The sequence below is a fragment of the Brassica napus genome, chromosome C3 (genome assembly GCF_020379485.1).
Source record: "Brassica napus cultivar Da-Ae chromosome C3, Da-Ae, whole genome shotgun sequence".
In the NCBI taxonomy this organism is placed as follows: domain Eukaryota; kingdom Viridiplantae; phylum Streptophyta; class Magnoliopsida; order Brassicales; family Brassicaceae; genus Brassica; species Brassica napus.
The window spans coordinates 63,673,492-63,699,350 of NC_063446.1; the positions used below are offsets into that span (position 1 = coordinate 63,673,492).

Sequence of the window (25,859 nt, forward strand, 5' to 3'; positions counted from 1 at the left end):
TTATTAATAAACATAAACAAAATAATTGGTTTGATTTATAAATAAATACAATAGAAAATATTAATGCAGTATAATTAATTGACAAATATCTTCTCCAACATATTATTTTCATTAGTTTACTATCCAACTACGATACAAACAACCAAAAAATATACACACATAGATAAACAATTATGCAACTACTAAATAATTATGCAGACTACAAAACGATTATGCAGAATAATTAGGTTCAGGTGATGCAGTTAGACGTAGATTCTTATAAGGCAGATAATATTATCGGTTGTCGAATCGTCTATGTAATCTTTCTCATAATTGTAATATCATAATAAATCAGCGTTAAAAAAACATAAAAACAATATAATTTATTTAATGTAAATTGAACAAACATCCGCGCGGACGCGTGGATCAAAATCTAGTGGTTGGTTAAAGTGCACACAAAGTGCACAACCATAGATGACAAATACAAATATTCTTGAAAATAGTATCCAGAAAATCTTCTTTTTTTTTGTAACAGTATCCAGAAAATCTAAACTATTAAAATTGAAGTACAAATAAATCTTAACCCTAAGTTTTCCTCAATAATTACTATTCAATACCATTGACCTTATAAATAACAATTTCCATAAAAAGTATTACAAAATTGCCTAATATTTAGGCACCTAATAAATTTAGAAGATATGCAATCCTTCATTTAATTTAAATCAAAATCAAAAATTTAATTTTGCAATTCATTAAAAACTATAAAATAGATTAAATTATCAGATTAATTTATTGGTTTATTGAAAATTAAAATAATATCAAAATCGTTTAAATTTTTATAATAATAAAAATAACTCAGTTATATTTAGTTAATTAGTCTCTTCTAATTTAATTAATACAATAATGTATGTATTTAATTTTAAACGTTTACAAAAGTAAATACCAGTGCGGACGCATAGGTAAAGATTTAGTAAATGATTTAAATATGGAGTCTAGAATAATTTCACCCTCGCGTTATTTTTCTCGTAAAAGAAATAAATTTGAGATAACGTAAGAAGAACCTAGACTACATGGAACTCACTTAGATACGGATGTAGAGTACGTAACACGTTCATATTGTTTGGTATCTATATGTTTTTCATGTTTTCAGAGATCGCAGCTTTTCGGGTAATCGACTCTCTTTCAAACTAACAAAATCTAAGATAATTTTCAGAAAAGTGTACAAATTACACTTTTATCCGATCCTTTTACCGCAAATCAATTTGATAGTACTGATGCTAGCCTAAGGTGAAGAAGTAACAATTTTAATATTCATATAATACAATTTCTTTAGACCATCATCTACACTAATTACGAGTAGTTAGGTGTAGATGATTTACACTGATTTGATAGTACTGATGGTAGGTCTAAGGTGAAGAAGTAAGAATTTTAATATTCATATAATACAATTTCTTAGACCATCATCTACACTGATTATGAGTAGTTAAGTATATAAATTATCCAACAAAACGTAGGAGTTGACGAAAAACTGTATTAAGGAGATCTTATTATTCCATATTTTCTCAAAATCAAACTTTGTTTAGAGTTTTCTACACTTTTATGAACATCTAGAAAACAATCACTTCCGAAAGAATAATGAATATAACAAATTGTATACAAGAATAAAAAGTGAACAAAATGTCAAAACCCCTGCGTCTTTACTATACAGTGAATGTTGTTTGAATAAGTTGATACTGTAACTTATAAGAGGTTACCTTTCATATCAGTTAGAATAAATCTCTCCAGGCATAAATCCGGCGACGTGTCTGGGCTAAAATTTGTTCTAAACTACTCCGCTGGAAACTGGCTTAAGCTCTCCGAAGCACAAGGGAAAGAGAAAGATAAATCAATACTTTCAGCCAAAAAAGATAGTTAAAGAAGAACGAAATACAAAAGTGGAGTCTTAAGAAGTATTTTACGTTTATGTAACCTGGAAAAAAGAAACCATTTTGGTCAAATAGCGGCCGTGGATGGTCCATGTATAAGCTTTTGATTGACTGTCTGTGATAACATAAATGGTAAGTGTTTCAGAATCAGCGAACAGTATTCAGGAGATTTTTTAAATAAACAAAACTGATTGAAAAAGTTTAGTGGTTCTCTACATGATTCCAAAAGTCTCATTAAACTCGAAGCATAGAAATGTAAGCTGCATTATACATAAGGCCCAAAGCGGTGTATAGATTATCGTACCTGTAGAATCTTTTCAGGACTGCTATTCCAAGTGTCTGCACTGATCCAGAATTTATCAGATGGCTCTGATTCTGTGGCAGTCAATTTTTAAACCTGACGAGCACCAGCCCGTATGATGCCAAACGCAACACCATTTTCTCTCTAAAGCTGAAGCAGGTCAACGCTATTAAACCAAAGTGGTTGATTACACTCTAAAGCAATGGACCCATTCATGCCATGCTACTGTGTTTCCGCTATAAAGAAGATGCAAATCCTGGGCGAGAACAAGTCCGTCAAAACTGAGAACACCACTGGGTCTCAATTTCCCAACTGCAAGTATAAGCATCCAGGATACACAATCAGAACTATTTCCACCAAGAACTGAAGCAAGCAGAGAAACTAACAGAGTCATTGAGAACCAGAATAGGAACCTTGTTCATCAGCTACTGTATCGTTTTGCTCCATCCTTCAATGATTGCTGCATAATTTTCTTCATCAGAACCTTCAAAATCTTGCAAAACACCTCCCTGTTTAAGATACCAATATATAAATTCTTTGTATGTGATAGAATCTGGAACAATTCCTTTTTCCCTCATCTCATTTAGAAGCCTAGAAGCTTCTGTTACATTCCCATCTCTGGCATACCCACCAATCATCACGGTATAGGTAATCTTGTTTGGGACTATGTTCTTTGAATGCATCTCACGCAAAAGGCATTCAACTTTGACCATCTGACCCAATTTACCATACCCATCAATAAGTGATGTATAGTGAAAGACGTTCGGTTCCAAACCCTCCTCCTTCATCTTCTTGAGGAGGAGTCTTGCCTCCTCAACACGGCTAATAATCGACATCCCCTTTATTAGTGAAGTATATGTAGCACTATTAGGTAAAATTCCTCTTTGTCTCATATCTTCACTGAGATCAGAGGCCATCGATAGCCTTTCACTTCTACAATATGCTCGGATTAGATGGTTGTAAACAACAGTATTTGGCTGCACATTCTCGCTCACCATCTCATCAAACAGTTTCTGACCCTCTTCTGCTCTCTCAGCTTTACAACATCCATTGATCATGACTGAATATGTTTAAACATCTGGAAGCATACCATTCTCTTTACAAGCACACCAAAATTGTATGGCCTCCTCGACCTTTTTCATATCAAACAGCCCACAGATCAATATGATGTAAGTATAGTTATTAGGCTTAAGTCCCCTATCAACCATTTCATCCATTAACCTGAAAGCTTCCTCCATTTTCCTCTTTCTGCAATATCCCGAAATCAACGTGTTATAAGAAACGGTATCCATAACAAAACCACGCCCTAATATCTCTTCTTGAATCCTAAAAGCTTCCTCCAGCTTCCCTGCTTCACAGAGTCCATGAAGCAAAGCATTTGAAGTCTTAGTGTCTAGTAAAAAACCTTTATGTATGAGGTTAAACCAAAGATCTACTGCCTATGAGTGTTTGCCATGCTTACAAAGACCAGAAATCAATGTAGTAAGTAACCCACCACCAGGGCTCATGTTACGCAGTAGCATCTCTCCAACAAAACAAAGTGCTGAGTCAAACATACCACGACTGCACAACAAGCAAATCACAGATGTAAAGGAGCCCTGATTTACAGTTAAACCCATCGACAACATTTCCTTCAGGAGACGCTCTGCAACATCTGCTTGACCGTTCTTGCAGTATCCCTTTATGAGAGTATTATACGTCGAAGATGTGAGAGACAACCCCTTTGAAACCATATCATCCTTTACCTCAACAGCTTTGCTCAAACTCCCAGCCTCGATCAAACCATCAATCAAATTATTATACACAATAACATTAGGAGGAAACCCTTTCTCCGTCATTTCCTTCAATACACAACAAGCATCACTAACCCCCTTCGCCTTGATCAAACCCTTGACAAGAATACTATTAAGTGATCAGAGTCGGTTCCACACCATTCTCCACCATCTTCTCCTTAAACATAAAACGCATCGTCGTACCTCCCAATCATCCCCAAACCATCTATAACAGTGTTGTAAGTAACAACGTTCGGCGCAACACCAGCTTCCTCCATCTTCGAAAACAACTCAATACCCTCCTCTACTTTCCCTCCTTTGCAAAACGCGTTAATCGCGGTAGTGAACAAGTAAACATCAGGAGAAACTCCTTTGCAAACAACTTCGAAAGCTTCACAACACTTCTGAAATTCGTTAGCTCTAACTAGAGACGTCAGCAAGACATTACAAGTCGTGTTAGACGGAAACATACCCTTCTTTCCCAGAACAAGAAACACCTCAAGAGCTAGATAACAACCATCACGCTTCAACTCCGTACAGTAAACTTCAATCAACAAATCTGAGAGTCTCCTTCTGATTTCTTGATCAAAACACGAACAAAACTCACTATCGCATCAGCAAATCGAATCGTAATCAGAACGCAAAACCGGAACGTTCTCATCGATCAAACGGATCAGAACTAACCAAGCGGGAGATAACATATTCGATTCGACCGATAAACCTATCAATAAGCAATACGAACGGAGATTAAAGGAGAAGCTAAACGAATCAGACGCTAATCTGAAGAAATCCAAAACCGTCTTGGGATTGACTTTGGATTTGAACTCAGGAAACAATCTATCGAACTCTTGAGGCGATAAGGTGGTTATGAGTTGTTTGCAGTGTTTTTAATCTAGAGATCTTCTTGATATAGCGGCGGACAATCGTTCCCGTAAATGTTGATCGGAGCAAGCTTCTTCCGCCGCGCGTGGTGTGGATTTCGAGCGGAGAGTGAGTGCGTAGCTTGCGAGAGAGAGTTTCCTCAGATTCATCGGTGATGACGGAGAGAGGAAATGTGAGAGAGTCACTTATGATGAGATTTTTAGGGAAATAGAGAAGAGCCGCCATTGAATCAGAGGAGAGGAAGAAGTGGAGATGTTAGTGAGCCAGACGCCATGGAAGAGAGAGGGAGTTGTTGACGTGACGGAGAGAGAGGAGATTTTTGCCGAAGGCGGAGGCGTTTGGGCAAAACCCAAAGTTCAGGCTTGGGAGACACGAACGGGATCGGCGAATAATGGGCCTACGATTGATAAAGCCCATTATAGAGATTGATACAGTAAGATGGAATCGTGTTGTGGCGCACCGTCAAATTTGGTTTGTTTTTCGTTTCAGTCCTTTCAAACAAAAGCAATAATAAGAGTGTTCAAACTTCAAAGGAATAATTTTGGAGTATAAATATTGGTGTTATGTTGATGACACATGAAAAGATACAAATATTTACACGAAAAGTCACAAGCGTGGTTGGTTTAAGCTTTGGTTCTTTGCTTAATCTGCTTGCTATTCACTATGCAAGGTCTCTAGTTCGATTTCACTTTATCAAAGAGCCGTTTTGGAATTAGTGTCTTTTGTTGTTATAGAGTTTCCATCATCTTCTTCACTTTTGTTGCTAGATTTTATTTTAGCTTTGAATTTAAGCTTCCAAATTATTTTGTCTCCAAGTATTATTTTTTATCCGTACGCTTTGGACTCCTGAGGGTTAGTATAACTCGTCGGCTTTTTTTTTTTTTTTTTTTGATTAACCTGGAGGGACTTCCACTCCCAGGGGCCAACCACTCGGCGCGAGGCGGACCATTTGGTACTATGGGGAATTAGATACCCTAATTACCTGGCCAGCGGTTCGAACTCGGATGCGTATTGAGGCCGAAGCTCTCTCAACACCGTCGGCTTTGTTGTATTCTCTTATGTAATTTGGTTGCAGTATGAATACAATCCTTCAGTGTTTAAAAAAAAGAGAGTGGTTGTCTAATAAAAGAGTTGAGGACATGGAGTGTATGATTATACCTTTCTCCTTTAACATATATAAGACACTGAAATTTAATTTGGAAATGGAATGTATGATGCATTATAACATCTTATTGTGGTTCTCGTAATGGATTGTTTCAATCTAATGAATATATATATTGTTTGTATCAAAAGAGTGGCATGTATTTGTAACACATTAGGAAGTTTCCAAAGATTTATAAAAATTCAACACTTTTGATATAAATTTGTTCCACATGCAAATAATTTGACATGCAGTACTTGAAGTATCCCAACGTCATCAAAGATTTATGTTGGTTTATACCAATAGTTTGACTATTAACCCGTTTTAAACCGTTTTAAATTTCATAAGTTTAGTCAATTGTTGTATGAATAATGCTTCTCACAAACTTCACTCACCTATTGCTTCCAATTTTCTATAAAAAATAGCAACAGTTCATAAAAACTACATGTAGAGACCTAATGTGAATATGTGATGGAAACATTATAGAATCACGTAGGTAGACACTTGGCAACAATTCAGTCACATAAAAAATAAAATAATAAGAATTGTTGGATGGAAAACTATTTTAAATGTATATGGAAATATAAAAGGTGCGACATGACATAATCTACTCATGAAATAAACATTGACATCACCGTCTGGAATAATCTTTAGGATATGATTCACGTGAAACCAAAATGATCCAGATATCACGCCAATTGCAGTACTAACTAACATTCGTACCTATGCTATGTGTATTTATCATACAATTCCAGTAACATGTTCTTGTTACAATGATATCAGCCTATCACTCTCGATGTACTCTTAGATTTACAAATCCATCGTCCAACCTTTTCTAGTATATATTAATATATTTCCTCACGATTGCATAATAGCAAATAATGAGCATACTCGATGAAAAGCTTACTAAGCTAGATGCAAATTAAAGTATCCACGATCAAACAATAAGTAAGCTGCAAACCTCACATGCTGCACTTTAACTACAGAAAAAACTTCACCATTATTGTCCAATAGTTATTTGTTTTCTTTCTTTTGTCGGCAAACGATTCTATAATGTCATAAAGCAGTACAGTTACAGCAGTTTGATTGCACAGTGGAGATTATACAACATTGATCCAGACAATAAAAATTTGGGAACTAAATCTCTTGCGACCTCTGCGAATTAGGTTGCTAGTTTTTCTTTTGATGATGAACATGAACTTGTGATTATCTGACGCCCATGAACCGTCTACCATACTAACACATCAAGATAAGTTTGCTTTGACCAATAACTTCATGGGTTGTTTTGAAACCGTTTCTTCTCTCTTTCCCATTTTACAATAACTCTAAGTATTATCATGTGTGATCTTCTCCGGATCTATTAAAAGAAACAGCTTCAGACCAGGCTTAGATATATCACCAGTGCTTTACAGATAATGTCAATTTGGAATAGACTACCTCTATAATTTCTCTAGTTAATTCCACATGACCTCCGTGTCCAATAAAAGGGAACAAATCAATAGGTTTGCCTTAGCTGCTTATATAAAGTAGAAATGCTCAAAATATTATCAACTAGTATTACTGATAAGTTGCTCACTTGGAAGATGTTTAGTCGGAAACAACTCCTAAGTATAGTTTATTGGTTGTTGTATTTTAATGGATTTGAAAATCCAAACTAAATCTAGTGTTATTGGTTCTATGATTTTCAAATCTGTATTAAAATCATGTGTTATTAGTTTAATGATTCATAAATTCTCTATCAAATCAAGTGTTATTCAATCGTACAGATTTACTAATATATTTGATTTTATAATGGATTTGAATGGATTTGTTTGGATTTTTTAGTTAAAAATACAAAGACTCAAATCCGAGGAAAAACCTCCGGATTTGCATATTTTACTTGGATTTATAAATACTATATGAATTTCTAAATCAATCTAAATATATAAACCAATAACACCTAAATCTAAACTAGAGAGGGTAAATATTTGGCCTTCTTATTATTTGTTTATTTGGCAAAAAAAAAAAACACTTCCCAAAAATGTAAAACTAAATGGAGACATTTATTTAAGGAACAAAACTTAGGTTGACCCCTAAGGTGAATCTTTAAATTCACCTTCCCTCTTATTACCAACCAAAATGCCACATAGATTAATAATAAAATACATTAATTTTTTAAAAAAAATCTAAAATAATTGAAAAAAAATAATGACGTTCATTTTAATGACGCTAACGTCACTAACTAAACCCTAAATCTTAAATTCTAAATCCTAAACCTTAAATCTAAACCCTAAACCCTAAATTTTAAACCCAAACTCTAAACCCTAAACCCAAACCCTATATCTTAAACCTAAATCCTAAACCCTAAACCTAAACCGTAAACTCTAAACCCAAACCCTAGACCTTAAACTCAAACCGTAGATCCTAAACCTAAACCTAGACTCTAAACCCTAAAGAAACAACATCAACATTAACCCTAACCTTTAGGATATATGATTTGGGTTCAGGGTTTACGATTTGAGTTTAGAGTGTAGGGATTAGGTTTGGATATATGGTTTGAGTTTAGAGTCTGTGATTTGGGTTTAGGATATATGGTTTGGGTTTAGGGTTTACAGTTTGGGTTTAGGGTTTAGGATTTGGGTTTAGGATATAAGGTTTGAGTTTAGGGTTTAGGATTTACGGTTTGGGTTTAGAGTTTATGATTTGGGTTTAGGGTTTAGGATATAGATTTAAAGTTTAGGGTTTAGTAAGTGGCGTTAGCATCATTAAAATTGGCATTATTATTTTTTTCAATTATTTCAGATTTTTTAAAATAAAATTAATCTATTTTATTATTAATGTATGTGGTACTTTGATTGATAGCAAAAGGAGATGTGAATTTAAAGGTTAACACTAGGGCCGAAAGTCTTGTTCTTATTCAAGAGGTGAGAGACAATACATAAACTTTTGTTTGAATCTTTATCCATATTTGTTTTATATTCTCTCTATTTTTTAAAGAATGCCATTTAATCAAATTTTTTGTTAAAAAAAATGTTATTTTAAAATTGCATTGTCATTTATACTTACTTTCATCTTAATATTAATTGAAAATATATTAATTTTATAAAGAAAATTATTTATTCCAAATTCTATTAGTTGAATAGATGTAATTAATTGCAAATTCAATGCATTGATTTTATAAATAAATTATTTATCTCAAAAATCTCCAAAAACCCATGCCAATTGGATCCAATAAAATTATCATGCAAAAAAGAAAGTAGTAACATTGATTTTTTTCTACATATATTTAGTTTATAATAAAGTATTTATATATTGCAATATATTTTGTTTTTAAATTACAAAATGTATGTCAACAATATTACTACTAAATTACAGTATACCATACCATACGTCCATGCTCCATACTCTATATCTTACCGCCATCTTCAGTCTAATCATCTCCGAAAGAAACCGTTTGCCTTTCAAACTTTTAAAAGAATCATAAATCTTTTTTTTGAAAGGGTAATATTATTTGCTTTTAAAAGAAGAATAAATAATAAATAAATGTTGAAAATAATAAAAAAATAAAACGAGTGTCACGTTACATTTTTTACTATTATTAGTATTATTTTATTTTTGTCAACAAAAGAATTGATTGTTTCTATCTGTTATATATAAACACACAAAAGCATAAAAGCTCACTCAACACTTAAACGCCTCGAATTCTCTCTACCATATAAAAATCTCGGTGAGGCCGGCGGAGAGACTATGGCGGGACAGTCGCGGAAATGGATGATTCTTGTGGCGACGATATGGATTCAAGCATTTACGGGGACGAACTTCGATTTCTCAGCTTACTCCTCAGATTTGAAATCGGTTTTGGAGATATCGCAGGTGCAGCTTAACTACCTAGCCGTCGCTTCCGATCTTGGGAAGGTGTTCGGGTGGTCGTCGGGGCTTGCGTTGATGTATTTCCCACTTTGGACGGTGCTTTTCACGGCGGCGTTCATGGGATTCGTCGGTTACGGAGTCCAGTGGCTGGTCATAACTAACTTCGTCTCTTTGCCTTATATTATGGTAACTTCACTCATTTTTCTACCTTTTTATTGATGAAATTGCTTCTTATCTATTTTCTAAAAAAAAAAAAAAACTGTTTCTTATTCATTTTAAAAATTATTTTATACCCCTCTTTATTGAGCATCTTATACTAGTAATAGTAATAAAAACAAATAACTTTTTTTTAAACCTAAGTTGATATATTTGTGTGTTTATCTTCAAAACTAGTTTCGGTCAATGCTTAACGAATAAAAACTGAATTCATTCTTTTAAAACGATTTGATATAATCTAACTTTATTTATTTTGCTATGAAGTTATGAACCAATATTTATGTTTCTTTTTTTCTGGAAAATTAATTTAATCATTTTTTGTCTAATGGTTTCATGGCAAATTTAATCATACGTGTAGAACATTAACATTAGCATTATGCTCTACATTATCCAATCAACAATTGTTATAAAAATATTTATTAAATGCTAATGTTCTCAAAATGCTATCTGGCCAATGCTCTCATATAAAATTTTTAGGACAGCATTTGCATTTATAATTTATAAAATTAAGGAAAATATATAATTAATTCATTTATTTTATTTAATAATATCATAAAATTATTTTTATATCCAAAAAATAAAATTTTGATTTCTAAAATTAATTTACAATAAAATATTTTTTAAATAGTATTTCACATTTAAAATATAAATTAATTTATATAATTTAATTTATTTTAAATGTGAAAAATTATTTTTAAAAATAGATATTTTAATTATAAAAGTTATTTTAAATAATATTTTTTGATATAAACATAAATTTTAAATTATTAATAAAATAAATAAATGATTTATCTTTTAATTTTATATGTTAGTATATTTATATATATATATTAGAAATATATTCATTAAAAATAAATATATTATATATTATATATTATATACTAATATTTATAATAATTTTAAATAGCATATTCATACTGCTCTACCAATCATCCTATTAAACAGTTTAGCAAAATCATACAGCTCTTGCAGTATACTGCTTCTATAGCATACCATTACTCTATAGCATACTGTTACTGCTGATGCTAATGTTCTACCAATCAAGGCCATGAATCAAAATTATGATTCAACGCTTTTCTGTTTTCAGATTCTAGTAAAAATGTACTCTATCTTGTAAAATTATTCGTTTTTCTAATGATATAATAAAATTAATCAGATTGCTAAAAGATAAATTTTCAAATATATGATATAATTTTCTCTAAACTAAAGAAGTATATTTTGGTAGAAAATTTAGTTACGTTTATTTTTTCTTGTAATGACTTTTTATGTTAGTGTCAATAATTTTTTTTGTCAGACTCAATTAAGATTTTATAAACCGAGTTAGTGTCAATATATTTAAGAGTTATTTATATATTTAAAAATATAATTTTGTCACAGTTCACAATTGAGACGAAACTAAAAGCACCAGCATTGTAGGTTCGTGGGTGGAGTTCACACGCTTCCCCAGAAAAAAAATATATTATAATATTCTACAGTCTCGTCACGCTCCTTCCGTATGAACCCGAGTCATCACTGTTCAGCGGCGGGCTCCATGCCACGTGGCGGCCCGCTATTAGTCAATTTTTTTTTTTTTTTTTTTTTTTAAAAAAAAAATCAAAAAAAAAATAAAAATAAATAAAAATAAAAAATTCTAATTATGAACCCCAACCGGGGGAATGCCGGTGCTCTAAGATTTTGATACACACATTAGGTGACGACTGATTGGTAGGGTCGGTATTTCACTTCTTTTTTTCGATCTGTCGATTTGTCCTTATTTTCCTTGGTATATGCATTTTTATTAGAATGTCCAAACCTTTTAACTAGAAAGAAATTCCACATTAGTTGCAAAAAAAAAATTCCACAAAATTGGTTGGTCCAACACGGCTGCTTCTTGGCATGTTCGGTCTCTTGTGTGATGGCTGTTTCGAAATCTGCAACTATTTACAATATAAAATATGACGTCAGAAAATAATATTCAAATATTTCATCTTTTTGGATAATTCATGTAATTATTATTGTCTAAATCATGTAAATAGACTAAAACAGTGACCACCAATTTTTGTTTATCTAGACGTCTTTTTCTGATGAGTTGGAATTTTGTGATTGAGAAAAATTTATGAAGTAGATAAATTAATATTAAATGTGATTTTAAAATGTTTAATGTTGGATTGTTGTCTTCCACCTAATCAAGTCAATTTTATGAACATTTTTAATGAATATTCGATCAAACCACACAAAAACTACAATTTTTTTAATTTGTTAGATTGCATCTTTTTTACCTAATCAAGTCCACTTTGTAAACGCTTTTTATTAATATTTGATCAAAACACTGAAAATCTACATTTTTCTAATTTGTTATATATATTTTTCTAATTTATTATATATATATATATATATATATTTTTTTTTTTTTAAACAAACATTTTGTTGTCTATGAAGAAACTTTGTTCAAATGTTGGCTAGCTTCTGTGCAGGTGTTTCTCTGTTGCTTACTTGCTGGTTTAAGCATCTGTTGGTTCAACACAGTCTGCTTTGTCCTCTGCATCAGTAACTTCCCTGCAAACAGATCACTTGCTCTTTCCCTCACGGTAAGCTTCAACGGTGTAAGCGCTGCTTTATACACTCTCGCTTACAACGCAATCAACCCAACCTCTCCAGAGCTCTACCTTCTCTTAAACGCTCTCATACCTCTCGTTATCTCTTTCGCTGCAATCATCCCTATTCTTCGCCAACCACCTTTTGAGCCTCTTCCACCAGATGGAGTTCGCCGTGACTCTCTCATGTTTCTGTTGCTCAACATCCTCGCCGCTTTAAACGGCGTTTACCTCCTCCTCTTTGAGTCAAACTCCTCTGACGTAACCTCTGCTCGTCTCCTCTTCGGTGGAGCTATCATTCTCTTGATCCTCCCTTTATGTATCCCCGGTTTAGTCATCGCACGTAACTGGTATCTTCGCACGATCCACGCTAGCTTCCGTCTCGAAGGTTCTGGTTTCATTCTAGTTGATCCTGATGAGCTTGAGTTGCATAAAGGGATGCTTGCGCAAGAAGCTGACCGAGAAAGCTACCAGTTCCTGAACGAAGATGTTGTGCAAAACACAGTTAAGACTATAGCTGCGGAGGAAGGTGATGCTGATGAGTTGCTTATCACAAGAGGCCAGCTTGAGGTTTTGGGAACTGAACATTCTTTGAAGCAGCTCTTATGCAGAGTTGACTTCTGGTTATACTATGTCGCGTACTTCTGCGGTGGAACCATCGGTCTTGTGTACAGCAACAACCTTGGACAGATAGCTCAGTCTTTAGGACAAAGCTCAAAGACCACAACTCTTGTCACACTTTACTCCTCCTCCTCATTCTTTGGAAGGTTGCTTTCTGCAACACCAGACTATATTAGAGCGTAAGTACATCCATATTCATTACTTTAAGCCTCTCTAGTTTTTGGTTTCAGGTTGTGATTATTGTAACTTGTGCAGGAAGTTTTATTTTGCAAGAACCGGGTGGTTAGCAATCGCGTTATTACCAACACCAATAGCTCTATTCTTGCTTGCATCATCAGGAACCGCGTCAGCATTACAAGTAGGAACTGCGCTGATTGGTCTAAGCTCAGGATTCATATTTGCAGCAGCGGTTTCCATCACATCAGAGCTTTTTGGACCAAACGGTGTTGGAGTTAACCACAATATCTTGATCACAAACATACCTATAGGATCTTTGATATATGGAGTCTTGGCTGCATTGGTCTATGACTCACATGGTTCGACCGGGATCAAATCGATGACTGACTCGGTCGTGTGTAGGGGAAGAGGCTGCTATTATTTGACGTTTGTGTGGTGGGGATGCTTATCGGTACTTGGACTAGGTTCGAGTCTTGTGCTGTTTATTAGAACTAGAAGAACTTACCAAAGGTTTGAGCAAGCTCGGATAAGTTCAAACATTGATTCATAGAAAGTTGCCTCAATCCCTAGTGTGGTTTCTGTATATCAATCAGTATATGTAGAAACTAAATTATAACAGATGAGTTGCTGTTTTTGTATTTATATGAGAAAAATTTGTGTAATTGTTGATTACATTACTAAACAAGTCTGCATTGGAACTTTACTTCAAGGCTCAGTGAAACTTCAATATTCTGAAATAGAAATTTGGTTTGCCTTTGAGGAAATAACTTGCACCACAATTACAAAGATTCATTCTTTCTTTCTTGAAAACTACTTAAATAAACCTCTTGAATTGAACTCCATAAATCCTATAAACTCTGTCTCAGCATTTCACTTAAGAGATAGAGTTAAGATGTGATCGTTCTCCATCTGAAATCAGCTTTTTATACAATTAGTTATTCCAAGAGATTAGACTTTGTTGGAAAAACGTAATCTTTTCCCGTTCAGTTGCTCTTCTTCTTGTAGATAATTACGGCCTCTCTTGGACATAGCAGCTTCATGATCTATAGCGGTTGCATTTAGATCTGTTTCTTTTCCAGATGATACCGCTTTCTCGAGGTTACTCTCCTGTAATTCCTGAAACATATAATCATTCTCATCCGGGGCATACAACAAGCTCATCCCACATTTCACCACTTCACAGCAATCTACACCATCAACAACATAGAATTTGAATGAGGCGGTCGTGTTGCAACATCGGTTGAGACCATGCTCTTTCTTGGCATGGAAGCAGCTGTTTTGGCTGATGAAGACATGATCAGAGTCGAGTCTTCTTGGTTCTTCCTTGAGGCTAGATGATCCAAATTGCTCTTTCCGTCCCCCAAGTCTGCAAGTAAAGCTGATGCAATCATCATCATTTAGTTTGAACTCGCACTTGCATATCACTGAGAAACGGCTGGTTTTGTCTTCATAGTTCTTGAACGAGACAACTACGCAGAGAGAAAGTCCAATGAATTTATTGTCACACCAGTGTGGAGGCAGGTCAATTTCCATGGAAGATCCCATTCTCTGATGGCGGAACCATAATGGCAAATCGTTTCCGGGAAAAGTTACACTAGACAGAGGTGCCAAAACTAATCCCTGAAATTATAAAACATCGAAAAAAACATTTAATCATGAGATGTGAATGAAAATGTAAATGGAATAGTAACAGAGTAAAGAGAGCTGAACCTTATGATTACGTTGAAGAGATGCATTCACCAGTATTTGACTCTTGAGTTGAGTATGAGCCATAATATTTTCTTGTGCATCTTGGTTTAGCTTGAAACAATCAGTGAAGACGAAAGTAGAATGGGTCCTCTCAGCTACTACAATAAGCGTCATGGGTTTTGCTACTGTTTCAAGTGAGGTACAGCCATGAGCATCCATGTACTGCAGATTTGATGGAAGCACTGGGAGAGAAATGAGCTTTTCACAATGCTTCAAGTAAAGGGACTTTAGATGATGAAGTTTCTTGATGCTTCCAGGTAGATTCTTGATATTGTTTCTGCTCAAGCATAAAGACTGCAGGAAGGATAAGCAGCAGCTAAAGTTTTCTGGCAAATTGTACAGATTACAATCTGTGAGATACATTTCTGATAACCCAGAGCAGCCAGAGAAAGGAAGCAATTCCAAACATGTGAGATCCTGGACTTTAGATCCACCAAATGAGAACAGCTTGAGATTGCTCATATGCATTTTTCTGGGAATTTGATTGACGGCAGTCTCATCCATGAGCAGAATCTCTAAGCTACCCATGTCTTCATTGATGTCCGGAAAACTCTCTAGCCTTGAACAACCAGAGAGAATCAGTTTTTTTCAGAGATTTCAGCTTGCAAAAATTGTCAGGAAGACTCATCAAGCTGCAACACTTCTTCAGATTTAGCACAGCAAGGTTTCGGAGATAACCTATGGATTCAGGAACTCTTTCTACCGCTGTGCCATCCAAATATAGAGATTCTATGTTTTCTGATATAGTTGGAAAGTTAATGAGTTTTGAACAACCACTGAGGATAAGAGTCTTCAGAGACTTCAGATTGGTTTCCTCTGGAAGACTCTTGAGCTCTAGACAATCTCTGAGATTCAGTGTAACAAGACTTTCCATCTCCTGGATCGATGAACACTCGGCTAAACTTTCACAGCATTCAAGATCCAGCCTCTCGAGTTTTTTAGCTTTCGACAAGCCAGATAGATTCAGCAACTCTTTTGAATAACTGAGATCGACCCACCTCAACTCTCCTGTGTCCTGCAATAAATAGATCCATAATTTAATAACCACATGCAGACTTAACAACACTATTATATGGTACTAATAAGAGATTTTACAGCCAAAACTGTACCTTCTCTTCTTTCCACAACTGCTCAATGTTGCTATAACGCAGATTAAGAACAACCAGCTTTTCCGGGTCGAAGTTCATTGGAAGATAATCCAGAGGGTACCCTTGCCAGTGGAGATACACCAGCTCATCTGGAAAGTAATCAAGCCCACCAGGAAGTTGTAATCTGCAATCCTTCTCACACCATTCGGAACAATTGTAGAATTTGAGGAACTTGAGATTCAACATCTTCGTGAAAATATCAGAAGGTAGCTCCATTCTTTTAACATTAGACATATCTAAGAAGATGCCTCTAGTTTTCTTGGTGCCCTGGAAAAGTAAAAATAAAAGATAAACATAAAAAGTAGTTGACAAAACCACATTCATAAAAACAAAAGAAACATTCTCTGGTTCACCTTGTTTTTATTTTTTAAGATGCGGCAAATATCTTTTGGGTTCCGTAACCGACCACGCTTACCCACCTCATTGATGGATGATTCATAACCAATAACCTTTCCCATTTTCAGCAGTAGGTCATGCATCTCAAGCCGATTATCAGAAATGGTCACCAAACACTTATCAACAAGATCATTTATCACATTAGACTCATCATCACGGTAAGTGCTCAGAATCCTCGAAACAGAATCAAACTTCTCCGAATAAAAGAAACACGCCACATCAAGAAATATGCTCTTCTCTTCATCGGATAGTTCCTCATAACTAGTGTTCAGTTCTTTTTGGATATTCTTGTCTAGCTGATTCTCTAGTCCCTCCAGTTTCTTCGTCCAATATTGGATATCTTTCCTACGAAGATCAGAACCTAACAAGCACAGAGCTAGTGGAAGCCCTATAGAATAATCCACAAACTTGTTTGATAGATCCATGTACTCTGCCATGTTGTCGGGATTAGTAGAAAATGCTTTCGAGCAGAAAAGCTCCAGAGCTTCTCTTCCGTTCAATCTCGGAACCACATATGTCCCATCCACAACCTTGTCTAGCAGTTTCTTGTCCCTTGTTGTTATAATGATCCGAGTTCCTTGTCGGTACAGTTCTTTTCCCGCTTCCCCAAGTAGAAGGCTTATTTGTTTTTCATTGGTCACGTTGTCGAGCACAATAAACAGCTTCTTGTTCCGAAGACGATCCTTTAAGACTTTGTGTGTTCCTACAGAAGCTCCAACTTCAAGCTTTTCGTCATCTAATAGCTTACGCAGGAGTTTCTGCTGCAACTGATCTATTGTTTGTAGTTTTAACTCGTCTTGAACATTTGAAAGAAAACAGCAACCATCGAAACCATCCAAGTTTCGCTCATACACACAATTTGAAACAGTTGTCTTTCCAATCCCAGCCATCCCAAGAACCCCAACGATACGAACACATCTCGTCTCTTCAAAACACATTAAATTTTCCAGTTCCATGGTACGCGATTCAATCCCTGGACCAGGAAATTCGGATGGAGATAACTTGTTTAGCAACCTGGACGTCTCTTTGGCAATATTGTCAACAAACTCGAGCTCAGTTCTGCCAATCATTCGAAATTACAAACAAAACTTGATTTAGTGCTATTTTTGTCTTTTTCTCTAATGATTATCCATATTAATTAATTTGACTGAGGGTCAAAATATTAAACCGAGGCTTAATCATCATCATCAATTACTACTGCTGGAGTTTTAACCAAAACCCAAACATATACTTAAAGTGGATCATAAACCGGAATCAACTTAAATGTTCAAAACCAAAACATTGGTAGGTTAGGGTACCTGTCCTCTTCAAGAACATAGCCGGAGATTTCAGATGCATCACTCAGGGCTTTTCTCCATGCCGGGATTCGATGTTCATACTTCCGGAAACTCTCTTCGGGTTTGTCGAACGGAGCTCCGAATTTCCCAGTCTGACAACTCACGTCCGAGGCCCGAACTTTGTAGAAGACTGGTAAAACTACCTGATCGAAGGTCTTCTTGCAGTCCATGATCTTCTCCAGTTCCTCTAAGCACCACCTGGAATCCGCGTAATTCTCCGAGAAAATGACGATCGAGATCTTTGACTGTTCAATCCTTTCGAGAAGCAGTGAGATGTTGGCGCCACGTCGGAGTTCCTCATCGATGAACGCGTCGATCCCTTTCCGTTTAAGAAAATCTTTGAGATAGCATACGAAGGTATTACGCGTGTCTTTGCCTCGGAAACTGAGAAACACGTCGAATTTGGAGGAAGATTTAGCAGCCATGAGATGAACTTCGGGCGGGTAGGATCTGATTTGTATGGCTTGGTTGAACTGATCAAGAGTTGACTGACGAGTGACCATAAGGCTTTTTGTATTGCTAGCTGGAAAATAATTCAAGAGAGTGATTGTGTTTATATTCGATTTAAAATACATTAAACGCACATAACTAGCGGTTCACAAATGCTTTTCAAAAGGTGTTTTCTCTCGGCGTAAGATAGCTAGTGGTGTACTCTTTATTGCAAAGTGGGACCCGGTTTCTAAATAAACACGTTTTATACTAACAAAAGTATCCTCTTTCTAGATATTTCCACGAGGTTCTGAGTAAATCGATTGCAATTTCTAGGGTTTGTTCTTCCTGCATCAAACTCAAGAGATTTCAAATCACAGTTTTTTCTCAATCTCAATCAAGGTTCTGGTCAATTTTAACAAGGGTAAAGGTTGTGATGTCGTCGCATCTAGATAAAGCTTTGTATCACTTGTCTTTGGAAGAAGAAGATGATGAACCATTCTGTAATGACCCAATTCCAAAGGCGAAAGGTAATGCCTTTAAAACCCCACCACCTCTACTTTCTCCCATTTCACAAAGACTTAGAAAATAAAGAAAGAATTAGAGAGAGATGTGATTATTTTATAGTCAGAGAGTCGCCGGAGCTCGTCGCCGGAGCAACCGTGCGCCGTGATCACGTTCAGCTTGCCACCACCGATAAACGCCCTAGGTAACCGCCGGAAACCGCATGCCTTATGTTCAGTTTCGTTTCCGTTTAGTAATTCACCCATAACTTCCTAACCATTGATCATCTCGTGCATCCAAGCCCATCATCGTGTTCCTCTCGTCGAGACGAAGCCGTAGACACCAACCACGCCTCAAACGGAGCCCGGACGAAGACGCACGCGCCTCCCGAAGATTCGCCTCGGCGCGCGCGTGAAACACACGCGCCACCGCCGCCCGCCGGAGCCACCGCGAATTCCGGCCACTCGCCGCCGTCTTCGACCAACGTTCGCCGGAGCCGCCGTGACCGACCACCGTCCGTTCGCCGCCGAGAAGCTGCCGCCGCGTCGCCGCCTCTCCGTCGTCGCCGCCGTTGATTTTTCCGGTAAGCCGCCGCGTCGCCGCCGCGTCGCCGTCGCCGCCGGTGACCGACACCGGTGACTCGCCGGTGACTCGCCAACTCGGCCGAGTCAACCCGGTGAGTCAACTCGGTGACTCGGTCAACCGGTGGTTTGACCGGTTTAAATTGATTTCGATTCGGTTAGGTTAAACCGGTCGGTTAAAAATCAATTGGAAATCGGTTAGGAAAAACCGGATTAATTAATTAATTAATTAATTAATTAATTAATTTAATAATTAATCTTTGACCAGCGGGTTGACTTTTCCGTAAATACCCATTTTAAACCGTTCGAAAGGCGTTCTGACTCGAAATTTCGATCCGATTTCAGATTTGGAGTCCATTTGAGCAGCTGGAGTTCATAGATACCACCTCTTATTGTTGCTAAGGTGAGGGTCTATTCCCGAACTTCTCTTACACGGCTTAGGACCTCGAATAAATATAATTTATTTCTAATGTGTTCCGTCTGCTTGAAATCGAGTCTGTCATTGCTTGTTTAGTTTTAGGTTCTTTGCATAAACCAGAACTAGGGGGTTAGAGGATTCAACATTGATTGTTTCACTTAATGTAAATTCTTAGCTAGGATTGTTTTTGTTTGGAGACGGATACAGAGACGGACTGCTGTATGCCGGATTGTATGGAGGTCACAGCCAACTTTAGTCGACCGGTTGAGCTGTAGACTGGAAGTGTCGATAAATCGTCTACGGGCGTGTGTTACCGAGCACTTTTTCGGTGTGTGTATGAACCGAGCACCTTTTCGGTAGTGTTTTGGCCTGTTAGTGGGCGGCGAGTGTGCACCTCGCTAGGACCATTGTTTGTTGCTTGAGTACTTTAGGTACTGTGTTTGATATGCATTAGAATTAAATTATATTTATTCGGAGTGCTATGTCCAGGTCCATGGACTTCGGGGTAGCATCACATACCTCGCTGAGCGATTCCCCTGTCGCTCACCCCTCATTCTTTCCCCCTTTTAGGTGAGACCGATGAGCAGGAGTGATTATCGGACCGGTGCTATTGGGCTTTTGGGCTTCTATCGCTTTTACCGCTTTTATCTTTATCGGGCCTTTAGGCCTTTGGACTTTTATCGTTTATGTTATTCCTATTTCAGACTTTCGGTTTATGTCGTATTTTATATTTCGGGTGTTATCGATGTTGGGCTTTTAGGCCTTTTGTTACCGTATTGACTTTTAGATTATATGAAGATTATTATTATTTGAGTTGTATTATTATTTTATTTCCGCTTTTATCAATTTATTATATTTCGAAAGTGGCGGGTGTCACAATTTGGTATCAGAGCCAGGTTCCGTCCCGGCTCCGACCCGGAATGGCGATTTTTGGAGACCTGGTTTTATTCGGTTTTGACGGTTTTAAACGATTTCAAAATATTTTCAGGGATTTGGGAATTTTGAAAATAAAAATAAATAGCACCTTTCCGTTTGATATCACTCCTCCTTAAATGTTGGTATCCAAAGTTCAGAGTAAGTTAACTTTTCACTTTCCTTTTAGATGCCGCCAAGGAGAGTCAGCTTATACCTTATTCGACACAGGAGCCTCTCATAGTTTTGTGAGTCCGCACTTAGTCCAGTCTTGGTCTTTTCGGGGAGTCTTTGAACCGAAGGCTAAGCAGATCCAGACTGCCGGCACGGAGAAGTTGGGTGCAGTTGGCATTCATCACGATGTACCAGTTCTACTTGGAGGAGTCGAGTTGCTCGGAGATTTGACGGAGATGGAGATGAGCTCCTACGATGTTATACTTGGGATGGATTGGCTGTCGCGACATCGAGTAGTCTTGGATTGTCCGAAGGCAAGAGTTAATATCCCTAGAGAAGAAGGAAAGATCATTTGCGAGGGAATTCAGACACACCGGGAAATTCCTATTGTCTCCATGTTGCGTGCAGAAGAATTATTGGAAAGTGGAGCAGAGGGATTTTTGGCAACCATTTCGATGGTTAAGGAGGACGGTCAGCAGAAGCTGCATGATATACCAGTGGTCGCCGAGTACGAGGATGTTTTTGAGCCTTTAAAAGGGCCACCACAAGCTAGAGCAGACGTTTTTACAATAGAAGTAGAGCCAGGAGCAGCACCAATTTCACGAGCTCCATACCGTCTCGCACCAACTGAGATGGCAGAGTTAAAGAAACAATTGGACGAGCTATCTGATAAGGGGTTTATCAGGCCGAGTACGTCACCGTGGGGAGCGCCAGTGTTGTTTGTGAAAAAGAAAGATGGGAGTTTCAGACTTTGTATAGATTACAGAGGTTTGAACAAAGTGACCATCAAGAATAAGTACCCGCTCCCGCGTATCGACGAGTTGTTGGACCAGTTGCAGGGAGCTTCATGGTTCTCTAAGATTGACTTGGCATCGGGATACCATCAGATTGCGATAGCTGAGGGAGATGTGCGGAAGACGGCATTCCATACCCGTTATGGACATTACGAGTTTGTGGTGATGCCATTTGGGTTGACGAACGCACCAGCCGCGTTCATGAAGCTTATGAATGATGTATTCCGTGAGCACTTGGATAAGTGTGTGATCGTTTTCATAGATGACATCTTGGTTTATTCTCGGAGTAGAGAAGAGCATGCTGAACATTTGCGGATTGTGTTGGATAAGCTTCGGGAACATCAGTTATTTGCCAAGCTGAGTAAGTGTATCTTTTGGCAGAGGAAGATTGGATTTTTGGGTCACGTGGTTTCAGAAGCAGGAGTTTCTGTAGATCAGGAGAAGATTATCGCCATTTCAGAGTGGCCGACACCTAAGAGTGCGACGGAGATCCGCAGTTTTCTCGGTTTGGCAGGATACTACAGAAAGTATGTCAACAATTTTGCTAGCATTGCAAGGCCAATGACACGGCTAACAGGAAAAGACACCGAGTTTGATTGGACAGAGGAATGTTCGGGGAGTTTCACTGAGTTGAAGCGACAGCTGACCCATGCGCCAGTTTTGGTACTCCCGAGGCCAGGGATACCATATGATGTTTACACTGATGCGTCAGGCACCGGATTGGGATGTGTACTGATGCAGGAGGGCCAGGTCATTGCCTATGCATCACGACAGTTGAGGCCTCACGAGGCCAATTATCCTACTCATGATTTGGAGTTGGCAGCAGTTGTATTTGCATTAAAGATTTGGAGGTCATACTTGTATGGAGAGAAGGTGAAGATTTTCACGGACCACCAGAGTCTGAAGTACATATTTACGCAGACGGACTTGAATTTGAGGCAGCGTAGATGGATGGAGTTGTTAGCAGACTACAATTTGGAGATCACATATCACCCGGGAAAAGCCAATCATGTGGCGGATGCCTTGAGTAGGCGCAGAAGCGATGTATCGGGAACCAAAGAGGTCCAGGAGCTTACTGGGACACTTGCTAGTCTCAGATTATGTGCAATTACTGTAGAGGGAGAGTTAGTTGGCGCTGAGGCTGTAGGGCGGGCAGACTTACTATGGAGGATACGCAAAGCTCAGGATGGTGATGAAGCTTTGCGTAAGCAGATCGAGATGGAGTGTAATGGTTTTCATACAGCCACCAGCGGGATGTTCATGTATCGAAACAGGGTTTGTGTGCCCAATGATGAGTTGTTAAGAAAGGAGATATTACGGCAAGCACACCACTCGAGTTTCTCTATTCATCCAGGAAATACCAAGATGTATAGGGATCTGAAGCGATATTACCATTGGCCTGGTATGAAGAGAGATGTTGCTTCAACTGTATCGCAATGTCAGACGTGTCAGATGGTTAAGGCCGAGCATCAGGTTCCTAGCGGGTTATTACAAAACCTGCCATTACCGGAGTGGAAATGGGACATGGTAACTATGGATTTTGTGACGGGTTTGCCGACTACATCAGGAGGGAAGAATGCCATATGGGTAGTCGTGGATAGACTTACAAAGTCAGCCCATTTTCTAGCGGTTAAGAAGACAGACAGAGCTGATCAGCTAGCACAGACTTACGTCAACGAGATTGTAAGATTGCATGGAGTTCCGGTCAGCATTGTATCGGATCGGGATACAAAGTTCACGTCTGAGTTTTGGAGAGCCTTCCAGAAGGCGCTTGGGACGAAAATTCATATGAGTACGGCTTATCACCCGCAAACAGATGGTCAGTCAGAGAGGACTATTCAGACTTTGGAGGATATGCTCAGAGCTTGTGTTTTAGATTGGGAAGGTAGTTGGGTGAAGTATCTACCTCTAGCCGAGTTTGCCTACAACAACAGCTATCATTCGAGTATTGGGATGGCACCATATGAGGCTCTATATGGTAGACCTTGTCGCACACCACTTTGTTGGACGGAAGTGGGAGAGCGACGTGAGATAGAACCAGCCCTGGTTCAAGAGACAGTTGAACAGGTTGAGATGCTCAAGATGCGGCTTAAGGAAGCCCATGACCGTCAGAAGAGTTATGCAGATAAACGGCGAAGAGATTTGGAGTTTCAAGTTGGCGACCTAGTATACCTGAAAATGAGGACATTTCAGGGAGGATCTAAGACTCGGAAACTAAAGAAGCTTAAACCAAGATATATGGGACCATATCCTATTTTAGAGCGGATTGGAGCAGTTGCTTACCGACTAGATCTATCAGGAGAGTTATCAGATTTCCATGACGTGTTTCATGTTTCCGTTTTGAGGAAAGTAGTGAGGGAGCCAGAGCTCATTTTGCAGCAGCCACCTAGAAACCTTGGCAAAGGTTTACGTCGGTTGTGCCAGCCAGTAGAGATATTGGATCGCCAAGTGAAAGCAGATCGTGGAATGATGACCATGTTGGTCAAGGTTCGTTGGGAGAGAGACGGGATTCAGGAGGATACCTGGGAGTCCGAGCCCCAAATGAGGATTGATTATCCAGAGCTGTTTCGGGGTGTCATTGGAGAGTTTGGTGACGTGAATTCGGGGTCGAATTCCTTGTTAGTGGGGGAGAATTGTAATGACCCAACCCCAACTCCAAAGGCCAAAGGTAATGCCTTTAAAACCCCACCACCTCCACCTTCTCCCATTTCACAAAGACTTAGAAAATAAAGAAAGAATTAGAGAGAGAGAGAGCTAAGAAGAAGTGTGATTATTTTATAGTCAGAGAGTCGCCGGAGCTCGTCGCCGGAGCAACCGTGCGCCGTGATCACGTTCAGCTTTCCACCACCGATAAACACCCTAGGTAACCGCCGGAAACCGCATGCCTTATGTTCAGTTTCGTTTCCGTTTAGTAATTCACCCATAACTTCCTAACCATTGATCATCTCGTGCATCCAAGCCCATCATCGTGTTCCTCTCGTCGAGACGAAGCCGTAGACACCAACCACGCCTCAAACGGAGCCCGGACGAAGCCGCACGCGCCTCCCGAAGATTCGCCTCGGCGCGCACGTGAAACACACGCGCCACCACCGTCCGCCGGAGCCACCGCGAATTCCGGCCACTCGCCGCCGTCTCCGACCAACGTTCGCCGGAGCCGCCGTTGGGCTTTTAGGCCTTTTGTTACCGTATTGACTTTTAGATTATATGAAGATTATTATTATTTGAGTTGTATTATTATTTTATTTCCGCTTTTATCAATTTATTATATTTCGAAAGTGGCGGGTGTCACACATTCATTCTACCGGATTCGCCGGAGTACTATTCTACAGGAAGAAACTCTCTAAGCTTGGTGGGTCGTCTCCTGAATCCGTCATGTCAAAAGATGTCTGAGCTGATTGTTGAAATGCCTAAGAAATGGCAGCTTTATGACAGAGTGAGGGGTGTGGCCCTCTCTAAAGATCGTTTTCAGTTTATCTTCAAACATGAACACAATCTTCTTGATGTTCTCAACAGAGGCGTTCACACCTTCCATCTATGGCCAATTGTATTAAAGAGATGGGTAGAAAAACCTCCAGAGGACTATCTTCAACATTTTATGGTGTGGGTCCAAATGAGAAACATCCCAATCAACCATTATACCAAGAAAGCTCTATGGTCTCTGGGGGATTTCGCTGGTCAGGTGGTTGAAGTGGCTTTTGATCCAGATAAGCCGTAACTCAGAGATTACGTAAGGGCCCTGGTGAATTTTGATGTCGCAAGGCCTCTCAGAAGATTTAAGAAAGTCACAATTCCAGAAGGGGAGGAGGTGAGAATCTTATATGACTATGAAAGGTTGCAGAAAAGGTGTTATACCTGCCAGAGGCTCACACATGAACAGAGTCAATGTTCTTTCTTCAACAAAATGCATTTGCTAGCAGATAAGTCTCCGGCAAGTCCATTGAATGAGAATAGAAGATCTGAATTTATAAAATCGCTGGCAGC

General features: G+C 38.2%; 3 protein-coding genes and 1 pseudogene across 3 annotated transcripts; 2 read left to right on the forward strand and 2 right to left on the reverse strand.

The window, feature by feature from the left end:
• Positions 1 to 1,601: 1,601 nt before the first annotated feature.
• On the reverse strand, positions 1,602 to 5,718 carry LOC125575713 (annotated as a pseudogene).
• Positions 5,719 to 8,376: 2,658 nt separating this feature from the next.
• LOC106422203 (protein NUCLEAR FUSION DEFECTIVE 4-like) lies at positions 8,377 to 14,139 on the forward strand. Its single transcript, XM_048751372.1, has 3 exons — positions 8,377 to 10,035; positions 12,519 to 13,438; positions 13,515 to 14,139. Exons 1-3 carry the CDS (start codon positions 9,727 to 9,729, stop codon positions 13,984 to 13,986), a joined length of 1,701 nt encoding a protein of 566 aa, XP_048607329.1. The 5' UTR covers positions 8,377 to 9,726; the 3' UTR covers positions 13,987 to 14,139.
• Positions 14,140 to 14,148: 9 nt separating this feature from the next.
• LOC106422267 (disease resistance protein RPP2B) lies at positions 14,149 to 18,635 on the reverse strand. Its single transcript, XM_013863080.3, is given in 6 exon segments — positions 14,149 to 15,056; positions 15,147 to 15,773; positions 15,775 to 16,200; positions 16,295 to 16,600; positions 16,687 to 17,788; positions 18,028 to 18,635. Coding segments are annotated over 6 exon segments (3,675 nt in total). The 5' UTR covers positions 18,570 to 18,635; the 3' UTR covers positions 14,149 to 14,384.
• A 6,625-nt stretch (positions 18,636 to 25,260) lies between these two features.
• LOC125583239 lies at positions 25,261 to 25,593 on the forward strand. The gene has a single exon (XM_048749875.1). The coding sequence runs from the start codon at positions 25,261 to 25,263 to the stop codon at positions 25,591 to 25,593; it is 333 nt and encodes a 110-aa protein (XP_048605832.1).
• The last annotated feature ends 266 nt before the right edge of the window (positions 25,594 to 25,859 follow it).

Coding starts and splice junctions, on each gene's coding strand:
- LOC106422203 (XM_048751372.1), top strand. CDS start 9,727: ATGGCGGGACAGTCGCGGAAATGGATGATTCTTGTGGCGACGATATGG. Junction 10,036..12,518: donor TCTCTTTGCCTTATATTATG/GTAACTTCACTC, acceptor GCTTCTGTGCAG/GTGTTTCTCTGTTGCTTACT. Junction 13,439..13,514: donor ACACCAGACTATATTAGAGC/GTAAGTACATCC, acceptor TAACTTGTGCAG/GAAGTTTTATTTTGCAAGAA.
- LOC125583239 (XM_048749875.1), top strand. CDS start 25,261: ATGTCTGAGCTGATTGTTGAAATGCCTAAGAAATGGCAGCTTTATGAC.